The 18,674-nt window shown below is 42.0% G+C and overlaps 1 protein-coding gene across 3 annotated transcripts in view; it reads left to right on the plus strand.

Annotated features, from left to right (window-relative positions):
• The window catches only part of INTS3 (integrator complex subunit 3), a 2,345,436-nt gene that overhangs the window by 2,052,998 nt on the left and 273,764 nt on the right, over nt 1-18,674 (plus strand). For all 3 annotated transcript variants that reach the window (XM_044079970.1, XM_044079971.1, XM_044079972.1), the window contains one exon: nt 5,042-5,142. In XM_044079970.1, the coding sequence (XP_043935905.1) occupies nt 5,042-5,142 (101 nt within the window). The remainder of the gene's footprint in view (nt 1-5,041; nt 5,143-18,674) is intronic.

Consider the following 18,674-nt stretch of genomic DNA (forward strand, 5'->3'; position numbering starts at 1 on the left):
CTTTACAAAGAGTGGCAGGACTTTACTGAAGAGATGTTTAATGCCCTTATGGCCCTGAAACCCTGACAAGGGTTGTCTTGTCCCTGCTTCTGCTTCCTGGTCTTCCACCTATTCTGAGTGACCTGGGGATTCCGATTCTTCTGATGAAGAGTTGGATTCTTTTGAGGAATTTTTAGCATATTCCTCCCAGATCCGCTCTCCTCTTACCCTGAGGTATGATGAAAAAAGTTTCACTGTCCCCTGATTTTCCTTTTGAAGAAGTATCTTTTGGGGTTACAGTCATCAGTATGACAGAACAGTTTTATAAAGTCCCTGAAGATCATAAGTATGTTTATAAAAGTCCTCCATCTGATCCTGCTGTTTCCATGTCCACAGGTGTAAGTCGTTTGCCTCTAATACCTAAAACAAGAAGGCTTGGGGTTTCATTCAGATGCTTTAATACATATCAGGATGGATAACAGCATCATCAAATACAAACAAACTAGTTAGACAGAACTTGCATACATGCTTACATCTCAACAGCTAACTACAAAATGTCAGTCAGACTTGCACGTCCTTAGTATTTATATACTTGTGCAAGCCCTTGGATAGCTTCTTAAAAGTATATACACACATATTGATCTACATCCTCCCTCTTAAAAAGATTGCCCTTTATGCAAAACAATATCAGAGATAGACATTCATTACTATGTATATTGGAAACAAAACACAATGTTCATGTCCAAGTTGCTTCATAACCGCTACAGGGTTTAGAGATTCGGTCATATCTCGTAACATAACATTTAGGACTAAATTTATCAACAGAGACTGTCTGTGGTACACAACTCGTATCAGGAACTTCTGGATTTGTCGCAGGAACAGGAATGTCCTCTGGAACTTCCCCTGGAATTGGAACACCCAACTCACTCTGAGATAGAGTCTTTCTCACAGATTATCTGCTGTGGTGTAGGCTCAGATACCAGTAGTAAATGCTTCCAATTCCGCCTAAAATTTGCTCCTTCTGATTCTATAATGTGCAATCTCAGCTCTGGACCAATATTCTTCATGACACCACTCCGATCATCAGTCATAACCCTTGGATGTTTGCATCCTTACCACCTCTCCTTTTCGTAATGAATTGAACAGTCTGCTGGTCTTATCATAGTAGGACTTCTGGGATAGGCGTTTTCTCAACAGATTATTTCACTGATCTGCTGTTCTTGACACATGGAACCAATAATTGACTACTGAGAGGTAATGTGGTTCTGGTTTGTCTCGACAGAAGTCTTTGAGCAGGTGAATCAAGGTGTATATCATGAGGAATATTTCTGAGATTCAGAAAAACATCACTATTATCTCGTTTTGACTTCTCAAGTAACTGTTTTGCACTTTGCCCTGCATATTCTGCAAAACCATTTGACTGTGATACTCTGGACTGCTTGTGACATGAGTAACATCCTATTCTGCTGCAAATCTCTTGGAACTGTTGGCTTGTAAACTGTGTACCATTGTCAGAAATAACTGTGCAGACTCCCATGAACAACAAAGTGACACTTCATCTTAGTAATGACTCTACTGGATGCTAGGTTAGGAAGTAGGTCAATCTCAAACCAGTTGGAATAAGAGTCTGCTAACACCAAATAATGTTGACCATTCCAGTTGAAGATGTCTGTGGTTACTGTCGACCAAGGTAGTTCTGGAATCTGGTTAAGCTGAAGTGGTTCTTTCTGTTGATGAGGCTTTGTACTATTACATACTGAACAAGAAGAAAGTGTTCTCCATATGTCTTGTGACCTAGAAGGCCTGAGTGCTCTCTCTCTTGCCCTTCTTTTGTTAGATTCGGTTCCTGGGTGACCACAATGCAAGACAGAAATGTACTCGGGTTGCAAGGTCTTTGAAACAATTACTCTCGGACCGTTCATTATGATACTTTTGTCAGACAAAATCTCATCTTTGTATGGAAAATAAAGGTTGCAGTTCTTAAGGTAAACTAGATTGCTTTGATGGCCATCCTTGATTGATAAAGCGGGTGAGCTTCTGTAAAGCTGGATCTGTAGCTGTGTGATTTCTCAGCTCATCAAGACTTGTGGGAGAAATATTACGCACTTCCATGACTTCAGAATCATCAGTCAAATGAGAATCTTGATTGCCATTCTGTTCAGTGGTATTTCTGGGTGATCTGGATAATGTATCAGCAAGATAAAGAAGTTTGCCTTTCTTGTAGACTAGATTGAAATTATACTTTTGCAATCTCACCATCATGTGTTGCAGTCTGGCTGGAGCTGAATGCATAGGCTTTCTCAAGATAGTGACTAATGGTTGGTGGTCTGTTTCAGTTTAGATAGGTCTACCATAAACATAGTCATGGAACTTCTAACATGAAAACACAATTGCCAAAAGCTCTTTCTCAGTCTGGTTGTACTGCTGTTCAGTTTGGCTAAGAGTTCTTGATGCGTAGGCAACAGGGTTGTAGAATGACTGCACCAAGTTCAAATTTTGAAGCATCACAGGAAAGTGTTACTGGCTTGTAAACATCATAGTATCTGAGCGCTGGCGGTCTAGCAGTCCTCTGTTTCAGGAAATCAAATGCTCTTTGGTGTTGCTCTGACCAAGACCAGGATACATATTCACATGTCAACACTCTGAGTAGTGCTGAAAGTTGGCTTAAGTCTGGAATGAACTTGCTTAGGTAGTTGACCATGCCAAAAAAACTTGTAGGGCTTGAACATTGTCTTACTGGCTAGAAGGGGGAAAAATTGGCTTCATTTTACAGTACCTGCCCCCCCCCAAACATACGCTTAATTTCTTTTGAGAATAGATTAGTCAGCACCAGTTGCATGACTTTTAAAATGAAAAGCTTGGAGATGCATTTCCTGTCAAAGAATGGTGGAGAACATGTCTTCAGATTATAAACATGAATGGCCAAATATTATGTTTAACCATGTTAATCTGTGATATGCAGGCATAATAAGTAGATGGGTGGATAGGGTGAGGGATGTCAATTAAGCTGTATTGTTGGTTCACTGTAGTATTTTATGAAATCGTAGAATGGACTGTGATTTGTGAATTACCTTTCTGTCCAACACTGTATACAGAAATTTAATTTAAAAATGGAGCTTTTTTACTTCTCAGAAAATAGTTCTTCCTCTCTTCTGCTCAGTGCAGTAGGGCAAGGCAGATAGTGAATACACCCTCTCTCAATCTCATGGCATAGGAGGTTCCTTTGCGTTGTATATGGATATATAACTTTCATGTTAATGAGCCAGAAGTGTGCCCTTAAACTTCAGAAATCATTTGGAATGTAGACTTTATGGAAGAGGTTGGGCTGCTTATCCTATCTTTGTAAGTTTTTATTAAGCTACATGACACAGCACTGTGCACATTTGTACCATTCCTGGTTATTTCATTGATTATTGCAAAGTTCATTGATGATAGACCAAACCTCAGTCTTGTTAACTCTGGAGACTGCGAAAAACATAATTTCAGACTCTTAAGGACTATAGTAGTGCAGGAAACAGTATCCATCATGGCCAAAGGGAGTCTGCAACAAGTGCTCATGTGCTAGTAGCTCACGATCCACATGTTTGCTCCCACTTTCTTGAAAAGAAAAGTGTTCTAACTCCAACTAACCCGATCTTTTTTAGCTATGTATCCCTTCCCAGACTGGACCCTGCAAAACTGTATAGCCTTACCAGAAACGTAACTCTAACCCTAAAAGTCCCACCCAGTTCCTAATCAGTGTCTTCATTCCCTTACCCTAAATCTTCACTCCCTCTCTCTAAACCTAAAACTCTGCCCTTCCCCAACCCTAAATTCCCTGATCACTCCCTAAAACTCCACTCCCTCTTCCTAAATCTAGATTCCCTGATTGCTCTCTAAACCTAAATCCCCTTTCCATTTGCTGCCAAAGTGTACACTTCCAGCCCTTCCCTAGTGCTGCTGTACACTTACCTCACTTGAACTCAAGTAATGTGCTCAGGTGAGGTGCTGCAGCTGCTTGCCTGAAATTGTATTCGAGTATGAGCATGAGCAGGAGTATGTATGAGTTACAAAGTACTCTGGTCCCTGGCTTGGAGACAGTAGTCTTTGAGCGCTTAGAATTCATACCTTTATAGTTGAACCATCCAGTGTTGATCCTCATATAGCTTGGGGAGATATCAGATTTTAATTCAGCATCCGTCTTATGTGTATCACTCTATTCCACCGGACTTGCCAGTAGTGGGTTTCTCAGGTGATTTGAGGCTCATATGAAGCTGTCCACTCTGCAGGCATGTGCCTCCTAATGGGAAAAACAGTTCTCATTTTTGAACAGTGCCATCATAACTCCCCAGTTAGGTTGTTCACTGGTGGTACACACCTACCTCAGGCAATCGACCTAAATGATACATTATGCCACAGTCATGGTTAATGTATTTTATTTTTCTGCTTATCAACTTATGAAGAAACCACACCTTATGGGGACCCATGGTTGATAGGTTGCCAGCCTGCCATTTGAGCCAGATACAAGTTGTGATGTGTATGGAGACATTGTATGGTCTTTCACAGGGACAGTTGGTATCTTCAGGATGAACTTACGCAACCACCCTTGGTGGGGTCAAAAATTTCCCTGTTATAAGTCTATTGATGATCTGGTTTTCTTTGTGGTGGCAGGAACCAAGACCATTCACATCCTCAGTTCGCACTGTCAGCTCTCAAGTGCAACTTGAAAAAGTACATGAGTTTAAGAAGATGGACCAGTTGTTTATCTTCTTTACTCCAGAGAGAAGAGGGCTGCACTTGCCAGGTAGGCACTTTTCAAGTGAATTGTCAAGCATCATTAATTTTGCCTTTAGTAAACCAGACACCTGTTGTCAAATTTTAAAGTGGATGTTTTGTGAGAGATTTAAACAAAGTAAATGACTATCCATGTTGTTACTCAGCATGAGGTTTGATTCTTTTTCTTGAAGGTAGTTTGACATATCACACAATAAAGGAAAATATTTTTTTGTTAAATTAGTGAAGCAGAAGTCAGTGCTTTAGTTGTTGAAGAAACTGCTATTTATGGAGAATATTTCCTTTATAGTTTGCGCAGTTCAAGCAGTAAATTGGCACAGTTGACTTTGGAGCAGATTCTGGAACACTTGGACAACTTGAGACTAAATCTTACCAACACAAAACAGAACTGTAAGTATCTATTTTGCTGCACTTTTACTGGATTGTTGTTGCTCTGTTCAGGTGTTTATTGTGGATAGTCTGACAGTTATGACATCAAAATCTTCTAGAATCTGTCTTTTCCATGGCATTTAATTTGCAAGCCTAAACGTTTGCAAGGAGTTTACATAATGTTTTACCATACTTTGCTTACATGACAGTATGTGGCTTACTACATTGTCTGTTCTGTTCTTTTCTCAGTTATCACAGTAGTCCCTTATTTTGTTTGTCCATGTTCTCCTCTTCTATAATTTGAAATAACACGTTCAGAGTCCTGTTTTGGGGATGATTTTCTTTACATGCACAAGCCAGTAGTTTGATTTACCTTCATGTTGGGAGCACAGATTGCTAGTGGCCACCTCAAAGGTACATTTATCCAGTACGAATGTTAGCTTGTTCCTTTATTGTACCGATTGAAGAGTAACCAAATGTGAGCCATTGCTGAATGACATGAAGTTGGAGAGGGCAGTTGTCCTTGATGTCAAAGGCATCTATTCCCAAAGATGTCACGAGTGCCATTACTTTAGCAGCTTTATTGCTGCTTCACTTTCGATCTGATTTATATGTGGTGAAGAAAAGCAAGGGACAAGAAAAAACACTCTGCACATTTGAGACAGCTTGCAGCAGTATACCCACTTGAAAACTTGATTTAAAGTTTAGGGCATTTTTCTGTAATAGTTTATATCAAAAACAAAATATAGGGTGTTGCTTGCTCATGATCACAGACATCAAAGCAATTTTTTCAGCTCATTTCAGGTAGCAGAAGTAGGACAACATATGTTTAGGCTTATAATGATGTACATTACTTCACCATCATTTTAAAGTGTTATATGATGGTTAGCCTCTATCAAACTGCAAAACAAGAATGTTTTAGCTTGACTGAGGTAAGATCATTCTGACAGAGTTTGAGGAAGTGTATTTGATTTGTTTTATATGGAGTGGAATGTTGCATGTTGTTTCCATAAGATACTTTTCTTCTTTGAAGCATGTAAAAGTAATTCATAATTTTTGCAGTGTCAGTAGCACAACAGGAGGCACACTCCCCTTTGTGCAGAAGGCTGGGGGTTCTGTTCTCACAGTAGGTAAATGGATCACTGACACTGCAGTGCAGCTAAGAGGGGTGCTGCACTACTGAGTGCACCATCCTTCAGATGAGCCATTATACTGAAGCCCCATCTACCTCAGTTGCTGGTAGCTCAGGTGAATGTAAAAGATCCCACAGCACCTGTTGAAACCTGTTGCCCTAGCCAAATTTCCCGTAGTGGTATAAATACCACCTCAGGTCTCCCTTGAAAAGAGGCTGCAAGCTTAGTGGACTAACCTGGTCAACAAAGGATGACTAAGTAATGAGTAAATAAAATAAACTAAGTATCCTTGATTCCCATGCTCCAGCACGTACAATAAAAACTATATCAAATACAGCACCATGGCTCACAAAAGATACCAAAGCAAAAATCAAAACTAGAAACAGAGCCTGGGCCAGCTGGAGAACAACCAAAGCTCCACTTGACCATCTAAAATATTGTCAACTCAGGAATGATACAAAAAAATCTATTTTACTGGATAAAAAAAGCTTCTACGAAAATCTCCTACAAAACCACCACAACAACCCTCAAAAGTTCTGGGCAGGCTTAAATCAACTACTTTCTCCAGGTCACTGCACCACCCCAATCCCAGCTAACTACACCCATAGTTCCCCAGAGACAATAGCTAGCGCCTTTAATAACTTTTTCACTGAAACAATCAAATCCCTAGCAAATCAACTAACCACCTCTAACTTAAACCACATGCCTAATCTACCTAATAATCACCCGGAATTTGGCTTCCAACCAATATCCACTAGTTTTATCAAAACACTTCTAAAAAATCTAAAACCTACCACCCTCGCTGCTGACTTCCTCCCTACAGAGTACCTGCAAATAGCTGCAGATGCCCTTGCATATCCCATATCTATCCTCATCAACAGAACCTTATCTGAAAATGCTATCCCCTCCCTCTGGAAAATATCTCATGTCATCCCACTCCATAAAGGTGGTAGCTCCTCAGACATATCCAACTATAGACGCATTGACATTCTTTCCCCACTAGCCAAAATAATGGAGAAATGTGTACACAAGCAACTAATGCAATACATTTCACAGAATAACTTACTATCCGACTCCAAGCATGGTTTCAGGCCATACCACACCACTACCTCAGCCCTCCTTTCCTTTACTACTGCTATAAACCAAAACAGGAATGACAGTAGGCTAACCTCTGCCCTCTTTCTTGACCTATCAAAAGCCTTTGCCATGGTCAACCATGAACTTCTCATTCTTTCACTAAAATCTATTTCCCTCAACAAGCCTGCTATCCAGTGGCTCCAGTCCTACCTGACTGGTAGACAGCAGACGGTACAATGGCAGGGCAAACTCTCCAGCCAGTTGCCTCTCACACTTGGTTTCCCTCACGGGTCCATACTAGTTCCACTACTCTTCTCTATTTTTATCAACAACCTCCACACTGCTATCCCCAAAGCCACCTGCATCAAATACACAGATAATTCCACTCTCATCTGCTCAGCCACCTTCCCATCCGACTTGCAAATCTTAACCCAAAATACATTTAACACTATCGAGAACTGGCTCACCAATCAACGCCTACTTCTGAACCCCAATAAAATGAAACTTCTACTCTAGATCCACCACACTTTCATTCTCTGTCACATCTAACAGTGGTACCTCTATTTCCCCAGATAATTGCAACAAACTGCTAGGGGTTATCATAGCCAATTATCTCAAATTTGACCTACAGGTCAACAAAACCATACAGGCCGTTAATAAGAAGCTTGGATCACTGTATAGAAATAAGACATTTTTAACCCCATTGGTTAGGACTGCAATCGCCCGATCACACCTACTCTCTCCTCTCTCATATGCCTCGCCTGTACTCTCAAACCTCAACAAATCTGAACTAGGTAAGCTGTCCCATAGCTACAATCATATTGCCAGATTCTCCTCTGTCTCCACCTATAGAACCCACCACTGCCAGAACCTTAAACAGCTAGAGTGGCTAGAACTGCCCAGCTTAATTCAATTCAATCAACTCTTAATAGCGCACAAAATTTTGTACCACCCTGAGGATACCCCCTCACTTAAAAATATTATTAAGCCATATAGCAATCTAAGATCCCTACAGTCAGCTGATAAAACTTCTGGTCCAAATCCACAAAGCTAATAACTCTGCTGGTGAATCCCTGTTTGTCAACTTCATTGGCAAAGCCTGGAATTCGTTGCCAAACTATATAACCCTACAATCCTCCAAAAAAAACCTCAAACAGTATCTCAAAGTGAATTGGCTATGCCCATGTACCAACCCTGATTAAGTTATAAACTAAAAGCATATTCTGCAATTATCATAACTTGTAACTACATCACCAAGCTCTGCTTCCAGTCTGGTGTCTTTTACTTTTAATTGTCTGTCCATGACAATTGTGAGTCCCTACTAGGGAACACTACTAACCCATTGTATATAATCACTTTGTTTTTATAATTGTTTGCTAACTTCTGTGTAATCTATGTAAGTTTGTCTTTGTGGAGCTTTTCTCCCCGGGCCTCCGCTGAAAATGGACATGTATCCAGTCGGACTATCCCGGTAAACAAATGTAAAATAAATAAATAAAATAAAATAAATAGTGTTGTGAAACAGTGTAATTTTTATTATGGCCAAGTTGCTGCATCTTGCTCGCACATGACTGTTTTTGCCATACATTAACCTGTAATGGTCCAGGACAATTTCAGTGCAAGCTGATACTCTGCATTGGCATGTGCTTATTATACGAACACACTACAAAAAGAAATCTCTGATGAGCTTTATGGCACTTTGGCTCTGAAGTAACTCACAAAATGAATTCTGTTGCACCTGTTTCCTCTTGACTACTTGTTACTCCATTGCCTTCACTGTGATGTTCATCGTGCATACAGCTGCAGTCATAACAGATGGGTTCTCCTGCCGTCAGGCAGGTCCTCGGTCGGCTGAATTCCAAAGTCTAGGTCCGGCGTCGGTTGTCGTCGCTGCTTCCCTGACGTCAGTGCGACAGAGGTATAAAAGAACCAGCCGACGGCATTTTCTTCAGTCTTTCTTGCCGCGCGGTGCCGGAAGCAGAAGCAGTTCACAAGTGCCGGTCGGCCAGCTCTTGAAATTACGAAAATTTTGCAACCAAAGTCTTCTTGAAAGCTAAGTACCCCGTTGGGGAAACTTTTCTTGCCTCAGACCGATGTCAGACAAAGTTAATAATTGTATTTCATGTGGGAAGCAAATACCGCATAAGGATTTCCATTCCCTCTGTATTCCTTGTTTAAGTCCAGACCACGACGTCTCGGTCTGTCGTTTTTCTGCTACATTCAATAAGCGCACCATTAAGTGTCGGGCGGAGTTTGCCCAGCATTTTTTTGGCAAAACATTTAACTATATTATGTCGTCGGATACTCTGACTCCAGTTTTGTCTAAAAAGTGCAAAGATAAGGACCGACACACGAGGTCCGCAGCCTCTACCGACACCATGCCAAAGCCGACTACATGTGGTCCGGTTCTCAGCGAGGCGCCTACGCAGCCCCTGACTACCGACGACACTTCATTGGTGGTGTCTCCTGTGCCCGAGGTCGCAGGCTCCTCGGCCCACGCCCCGACTACAGATACCGAAGCCACTCTTGGAGGTGAATCTCAAACTGTGGACAGGTCTACCTCCTCTCAAGGTGTCTTCAGACCTTCCTCTTCTTTTTCCATCAAGGCTTTCACGAAGTCTAAAGCAGCCATGCATTCTAAGAGGCAAGCTACACAGGGCCCATCTCCAGGCCCCATGCTTAAAAAACAGATGCTTAAAATGGCTGAGGATTTAATTACTCTTATCAGGGGTTCTCAACCTCCCCCGGACAAAAGGCCCAGAGTGGAGGAAGAATCCCCCTCCTCTGATCAGGGCTCCATTATACCAGAGCAGTCTGATGAACAGGAACATTCTTTCTCTCCTTTTGAAGACTCCGATGCAGAGGAGTCCATTCCATCTGTATCCCCCCCCAGAGGATTACTCATTTGGGGAAACTTTGCATACCTTAAGGGAACACTTCCACTGGGTAGGCCAAGATTACTCAGATTCCAAGAAAAGGCTTAGGGAATTTCTCTTGCTACCTCAGCACAGGCCTCTGGCTATACCTCCTGTCTTGGACATACTAGATGATGTGTACTCGGAGGCCTGCCTTAACCCGGATTCTCTACCTCCAGCCCCAGTCAAGCCTGACAGGTACTACAGAGTCCCTGACTCACACCAATTTCTATACAAAAGCCATGCTGCTGACCCAGAAACCATCTCACAGGGTCCCAAGGGAATTAAGACCTCCACTGCTAAAAACCCATTACCTTCCGAGAGAGATTCCAGATCCTTAGAAAGGTGGGGAAATATATACCTCCGCCACCTTAACCATGAGGGCATTAAACTGTCAGTTCCATATGCTAAAGTACCAACAGTTTTTGTTATCACAATTGAGAAGTAAAATGTCACAACCTGAACAACCAGACTTGAAGGAGTTGCAGGATTTGATGCACAGTGCAGAACAAGTGGGTAAACATACCTTACAATGTGGTTTTGATGCTCTAGAGGCCTCATGTAGAGCTGCTGTTACAGGATCAGTCATACGTAGACATGCCTGGCTCAAGGAACAAACCTTACCAGATCATGTCAAAGCTAAATTACTAGATGCCCCTCTACAAAAGGATGTATTATTTGGTGCTAATGCTGAGGAGGTATTAAGGAAAATGGAGGAAAAGGCTAAATCAATGCAAACAGTGAAAGATTTTCTACAGGTACAACCCCCACATTTCAGTAGAAATTGGCCTTCCAAAAATTGGTCCTTTCCAGCCATGGACAGACCCCAAAGAGGTAGATACAGGTGCCCGAGGGGCAGAGGGCAATCCCAAGGATCGTTTAGAGGCAGACAATGGCAAGCTCCTACACAAAGAGGTGGTGAGGATAACTCGCAACCATTCAGAAAGCAAGCCCAATGCCTTTCCCCTTTGCATGCCAAGCAAGACTCAAATGGCAGCACCCTTAGGCGGAAAACTGGCATTATTTTCAAAAAAATTGGCATATTGTCACAAAAGACAAATGGATCCTGGACATTATAAACAGAGGCTACAGATTCCATTTTCACACCCTTCCAAAAATGTGAGGCATGCCAAACCTGCCACACAATCAAAGGGCAGAGGCACAAAGACAAATTTCAGATCTCTTAGACATGAAAGCTATTCAAGAGGTACCTACGCACGAACAAGGTCAAGGTTTTTATTCCAGACTATTCCTGGTACCAAGGAAGGGAAAAGATTGGAGACCTATTTTGGACTTATCCATTCTAAACACATTAATACTTGTACCAAAATTCAAGATGCTCACTCTACAGCAGCTTCTTCCCATGCTGGGCAAGGAGTCTTGGCTGGTAACATTGGACCTCAAGGAGGCATACCTGCATGTCCCCATCAGACAAAATTGTGGAAGATACCTCAGATTTCTTGCAGGTTCAACCCATTATCAATTCTCTGCATTACCCTTTGGCTTATCTACTGCGCCCAGAGTATTCACGAAATGCCTGGCATCAATAATTGCCTACTGCAGACTTCAAGGGATACAAATATACCCCTATTTGGATGACTGCCTGATCCAAATGGACAGCAAGCACATTCTTCTGAATCATCTGGCTTATGTAATAATGTTGTTGAATTCTCTGGGATACACAGTCAACAAAAAGAAATCAAGGCTAATACCCTCTCGGAAAATAATTTTCCTGGGTGCCATCTTGGACACAAACACCCAGATGGCCTACCTCACACCAGAGAAGCAGGGGCAACTAACTCAATACTTCAGAACACTAGCAAATTGCACCAGGCTGACTGCAAGGAAAATCCTGCAGGCTCTGGGATTCATGGCATCTTGCATCTTACTAATCCCATGTGCAAAGCTGCATATGAGGAAACTTCAATGGTACCTGAAAAACCTATGGTCTCAACACAGCCACAGCTTGGAAACAATAATACCACTAATTCCATGTCTTCAAAAGGAATTTCTGTGGTGGGCTCAAGCATGCCAAACAAACACAGGTCTCCCATTCAACAAGCCTCAAGCAAATCAAGTCATCACAACAGACGTCTCGGACTACGCCTGGGGGGCGCACATGACAGATCGGTGCATTCAGGGCAAATGGTCCCAAAAAGAAAAGCACCTTCACATCAATCAAAAGGAGATGCTAGCAGTAATAAATGCTATTATAGCTTTCAAAGACCTTCTGCAACCAGGTCAACTATTGATAAGAACGGACAACACCACAGTAATGTGGTACATAAACAAACAGGGAGGAACCCATTCTTACCCCCTATGCAGACTGGCCATGTCACTTTGGAACATGGTCCTGGACTTACAAATCGAACTACAAGCACAGTACTTGCCAGGCAAGGAAAACACGCTGACAGACAACCCAAGCAGAAATATGACAGATCCACACGAATGGAAGTTGCATCCTCAAGTTTTTACAGAGATAATTCAAGCATGGGGAAGGCCAGACATAGATCTCTTTGCCTCCCACAAAAATCACCAATTGACAAAATTCTGCTCAAGGATTTTTCATCCAAAGGCCTGGAGAGTGGACGCTCTCTCTTTCAGTTAGACATCAATGACAGTTTATGCCTTCCCACCTCTTCCTCTGCTGCCCAAAGTTCTATTAAAAACCAGAGCAGACGGACCAAAGATGATTCTCATTGCTCCAGACTGGCCAAGACAACACTGCTACCCACTCCTGAGGAGCCTGACGCATTCCCCACCATGGACCATGCCTCTAATGCCTCTTCTCCTGACTCAACACAGCTTCAAAACTCTTCACAGTCAGCTAAAACACTCAATCTAGCCGCATGGAAGATTCCTTAGCGTCACAACAGACCCTACTCTCCAAGGAGGTGCAGGATGTCATTTTGGAGGCCAGAAGGCCGTCTACTGGAAAAGCTTACTCAGCAAAATGGAAACGGTTTTGTGTCTGGAATGAGAGAAAGGGCAATGATCCAGGAAAACTGAACTTACCTCAAATATTACAGTGTCTAGCTGAGCTGCTAAGCAGAGGACTTTCATTCTCCTCCATCAAAATCCATGCCTCAGCCATTTCTGCAGAATACAACACTGATCCACCCTTATTCTCTCACCCCCTCTTAAGACAGTTCCTCAGAGGGGCTAAGAATCTAAAACCCCCAAGGAAACGACCAATGCCTGCTTGGGATCTCAATTTCATTCTAGAAAAACTGACCTTGCCTCCTTTTGAGCCAGCTGCCTCATCAGATTTGCAATATTTGTCCTGGAAAACAGCTTTCTTTCTGGCTATTACCTCAGCTCGTAGGGTATCGGAACTACAAGCTCTCATGGTTGTGCAGCCTTTTATCATCTTCCATCAGGACAGAGTTTCCTTACGAACCAACCCGTCCTTTATGCCAAAAGTGGTATCCAGGGTAGCTTTGAATCAGGCTATACACTTACCTACCTTTTATCCTAATCCTCAAAACAAAGGGGAGAGATTACTACATTCCTTGGACATCCACAGACAACTGCGTTATTATTTGGACAGAACAAAGCCTTTCAGAAAGTCAGAACAGCTCTTTGTGTCCTATGCTATAGGAGCTCAAGGAAAGCCAATTTCCAAACAGACAATCTCAAAATGGATAGCCCACTGCATACGCTTTTGCTATTCTTTTCATGGCAAAACTGTACCTACAGGCATCAGATCTCACTCCACAAGGGCCACGGCTACCTCTGCAGCTTTTCTCAGAGGAGTTCCTACCAAAGATATTTTGGAAGCAGCCACTTGGAGTTCTGTGCATACCTTCTCCAAACACTACCACCTTCCACTATACTCCAAATCTAGAGCGGGCTTTGCCACTGCAGTCCTGCAGGGCATTCTGGCTCCTCCTAGTTCCACCTAGTGCCTACCACCCCTTTCTTAGCTTTGGGATTCTACCCATCTGTTATGACTGCAGCTGTATGCACGATGAACATAGTACAGTTTTGTACCTACCATAAATGTAGATGTTTCAGTGCTAATACAGCTGCAGTCCAGGTCTCTCCTTCCCCTCTTGGGACAGGCCTATTGGCGAACATCTCCTCATGCAACCTGATTGGGGTATTCATTCTTGATGTATTTGCTTGCACTACTGTATTTTGATTATATGGCATTGCTTTATTACACAAATTTATGTATTGCCTTCATTCTGGGGGCAACTGACATCTGGGGCAAGAAAAACTGAAGAAAATGGCGTTGGCTGGTTCTTTTATACCCCTGTCGCACTGACGTCAGGGAAGAAGCGACGACAACCGACGCCGGACCTAGACTTTGGAATTCGGCCGACCAAGGACCTGCCTGACGGCAGGAGAACCCATCTGTTATGACTGCAGCTGTATTAGCACTCGAACATCTACATTTATGGTAGGTACAAAACTGTACTTTCTGCAGATCTGTCTTTTATCACTAGGTAGCAAAAGGCAACTTACATAGATACCATCTATAAAACAAGTTCTTCACTTGTTTTTCATTTAGCAGGGAAAATGCATTCTGAAAACCTGTTACTGTCACATGGTATTAATTGGATAGCTCTTATTCAGGAGGTTCAACCCTGTGGAAATGTGAATATTTAGGTGTCTTGCTGCACCCTACTTTGTATTCCGTTAATTGTTCAAATTTTACTATTTGTTTCATACCGTGAGATATTATTTGCCGAACTGAAAGTATTTTGTTGTTGTTGACTAGTAAAGAAATGTGCTTGTGGAAAACAGTCCCTAAATCTTTTTGTTATGATTTTTATTAATTTAATTTATTTTTTAAGGGAGGGGGGTTGCCCCATAATTTTAGCACGTTAGAAAAGAAGGAAGCTAAGTACAAGGCAATAAATAAATACAGGTAAAGAATAACTTGGAAGTTAAGATAAGCCTGGTAAAACAAGAAAGAAAATGAAAAATCAATTAGAAAATGTCTTTCCATCTCTGGCTTTAATGCAGGCACACATCTGAGGGTTTTTGCTCCAGGGAAATGGTCTTAAAGGAATATGAAATAAGATATTTTTTACCTGTATCAGCCAACATGGATAAAAAAGAAGGCATGGTATTTTTATTGTCGGAGATTCTAACTGACCCAATGGCTTTAAGGGAAAAGTCAGTTTCATAATAGTATTTACCTCAAAACCAAGAAACTTCACCAGAAAGAGAAATTCATAGAAACGGAGTATTTCATGATTTTTCATAAAACTCCTAAAATAAAGACCATTCATTGTCGCTGTTGCCAGCCCAGCTGGTTCGTGCATATCAAGCTGCATGTACAGGTCCCAGTCTCAGTTTATTGTCATTTTGCACAGGAGAAATTTCAGGTTCAGTGCAAGAGATGGCACAGGCTCATATGTCAGTATGTCTTCCAGTTCACAGTGCTATAGTTTGCTAAATTCATCTAATAAAGGTTCAGCACCGGTCCTTTCCTTTCCTCTGTGCTTTTTAGTACTGCAGCTACTGCTCCTACAAAAGTAAACTGTGTTATTTTTCTACATCATCTTTAGATGAGGATTTCTGTATGAAATAAACTGAGTCATTCCTGAGCAGAGATACCAGTAATAAAAGTTTGTTGTCATGTACTTGACACACAGGTGGTCGAGATCAATTCCAGCAATGCTCAAAACCATTCTGAGAAAGCTAGAATACCCGACACAATCACCAAGCCTTGAAACTCCATACTGCTCTAAAACTCACCAAGTGATACCATGAGTCCAGAAGTGGGGGGGCAAGGTTGGACAGTCAGTAATGTTATTTTTCAACATTACAGCATTCGCCATGTGGAACTCGTGCAGGTGAACTTAAACACCTGTGTCAAGTACATGATAGTAAACCATAATAAACATATGTCTTTGACCTCAGATCTCACCCCCCCCCTTTCCCCTTTAGAGGATTTCACCTTTGGTAAAAAGTTTTATTTGATGAGAAGATGTTATTCACCTTTGGGAAACTTAGTGTGATTAGAATACCTTATGACTGAGGAAGAAAAAAAAGAGAATATAAAAGATAAGTTTAGAAAATCATTCTGACTTGGGCAGTATCTCATCTGCTGGGATCCTTTCAAAACCTAACATGGACAACTAATATTCAGTAGACAGGTTGTATGTAGTAGTCGATGAAAAAAGGTCCACTAGTTTCCCTTCACTTCCTTACATTAACACATTTGACAGCTGCTTATGTAACCATGCTACCTGACAAAAACATGTGAGTGCTAGGCAGGTTTCGTTAGAGAGTTTGTACCTACTCTAACCAATTAGAAGCATAAATTATTTACCCATATTATTCAGAACCATAGATACATTTTAGAACAAGAGTATAATACTTTGCAATCCCTGATAGACACGGATAATGAATGAAAAAATATACTAAAATATTCTCTGCTGCTGATAGTCTTGGCAGACACATTACTGAATACGCATATATCATGCATGGAATGCTTCTATAAGGTTAATGTCTGTGCATTAACCATAAAGGAGGCATGCATGACTAGAATTTAGTCATTCATTGAAGGTCTGAAGACAGGTACTGGGTGCCATTATAAACACAATTATATGGCCGTACAACTGAAGATCTCCTTACAGAAATGAAGAAAAGGGGAAAATTATGATTGCTATAAAACATATTTCATGGCCCAGATCCTGAGTAGACTAGGGATATTTCAAATCCCAAAACATCCATTTTGTAGGATTCAGTAGTAGGGTGCACAAAGGAAGGACAAGATGTAACAAATGACACCTCAGCACACATACTCAACTGACTTTCACGATCCTCTTCCCTGTTGTACTACCGTTGTATGCGTACTTTATAATTAATGAAATATTAATAGTTGAAGACCTCAAGCAAGAATGCTCAACAATTTATTTTCAGAGGTGATGCATTACAATTTCCTGAAAACTTTAAACCCGAGTGGATGACGAAGTTTTAGAGCTCCAGAAAGAAGAACCTAGATTGATTAGATTCAAGCTAAATGCAGACCTGAAGTAGTTTACTTCATTTGGTCTTCAGCCTGTAAGATACGGATCTGTATCGGATCTGAGCTGGCAATTACTAGCATCAGCTCCGAGCTCCAGACTCCTCCCCTTACCCATAATACACCTCCACTGCCTTCCATCCCCAGATCTCGTTTGCCGCAATTTCCTTATAAATCGTGTCTTCTGAGCTCCAGCTAGCAGTGGGTTATTTAACTTTCTGTAAGTAAAAAATTTCCCCCGGGATTCATGAAGCTCGGCGCAAGGCCGGCGTAAGGGCTGCGCCAGCGGTGCAGTGAATAGCCGGCGTAGTAGCGCCATATACATATTAATGAGAGTGCGCCGCAACCACAGACACGTGCGTAGTATACGTGAGCGAGCCCAAGTAGGATGCGTCCAGAGGCGTGTCTAAGCCGGCATGCGGTGAGCAACCTAATGTGCTGACTGCCACGGTCCGCCCATAATAGTAATGGCAGCAGCCAGGGCCCGTGCAGAATGAAACGCACGTAGAGTATGCAACATAGTACCCGTCCCAACTAAACGGAGAAGCAAATACAACCCACGAAGGCTTAAGTGTACCCGTCCAAGGAGCAAAGGATACGCATGAGACCGCGTTTGTCCCGCAATGCACCGTCAGTGGTTATACTCAGAGAAGGTGTACCGCAGCATGTCAGCGCCGCACCGACATAGGGGTAGCGACTAAGGTTACCACCTGTCCCACTTTGCGAGGGCAGTCCCTCTATGGGCAGTTGTGTCCCGAAAAAATATTAACATGGCAAATGTGCTAAGATTGTAGGACATAATGATATCCCGTATTTAATGTAATGGTTGCATGAATTGGTTATGTCTGTAACTGAAATACCTAAATGTCACAAGAAACAGAATAAGCAACCAAACTGCCACAACAATAAGCTTTTATTTAGGCAAACAAGTGAAGTTCTATGCTATATAGTGACCGTGTGTATGTGTCGGCCCGTAAAATCAGATGTGAGTCCCGGAAATATCCCACCTTGGCAACTGGAAAAGGTGGCAACCCCAGTAGCGACATGGGCATGGTCACCAGGGTTACCAGCTGTCCCAATGTGCCATGGACAGTCCCTCATTGGACAGTTGTGTCCCTGCAAAAATCGAAAAAATGGAAAATGACCTGAGATTCCCTGCCAAAAATATTCCCACAATATACATGTAATAGTAGCATAAAACATATAATTTGTATATGAAACACATACATGGCATAAGAAACTGAATAAGGAACCCAAATGCTAACAGAATAAGCGTATAGTATGGCCAACAAGTGAAGTTCTGTCAACTCCACTTGCCGTGGGTATGTGTTGTCCTGTAAAATCCGAAGTTTCCACAAAACATGTCCCACTATGGGCATCGGAAAAGGTGCCAACCATAATGGTCACAAGCAGTAGTGAGAGTACATAGCCGGGTAGCTGTGT

The sequence above is a fragment of the Protopterus annectens genome, chromosome 8.part0, assembly GCF_019279795.1.
Source record: "Protopterus annectens isolate FY-2018-M chromosome 8.part0, PAN1.0, whole genome shotgun sequence".
NCBI lineage: Eukaryota > Metazoa > Chordata > Ceratodontiformes > Protopteridae > Protopterus > Protopterus annectens.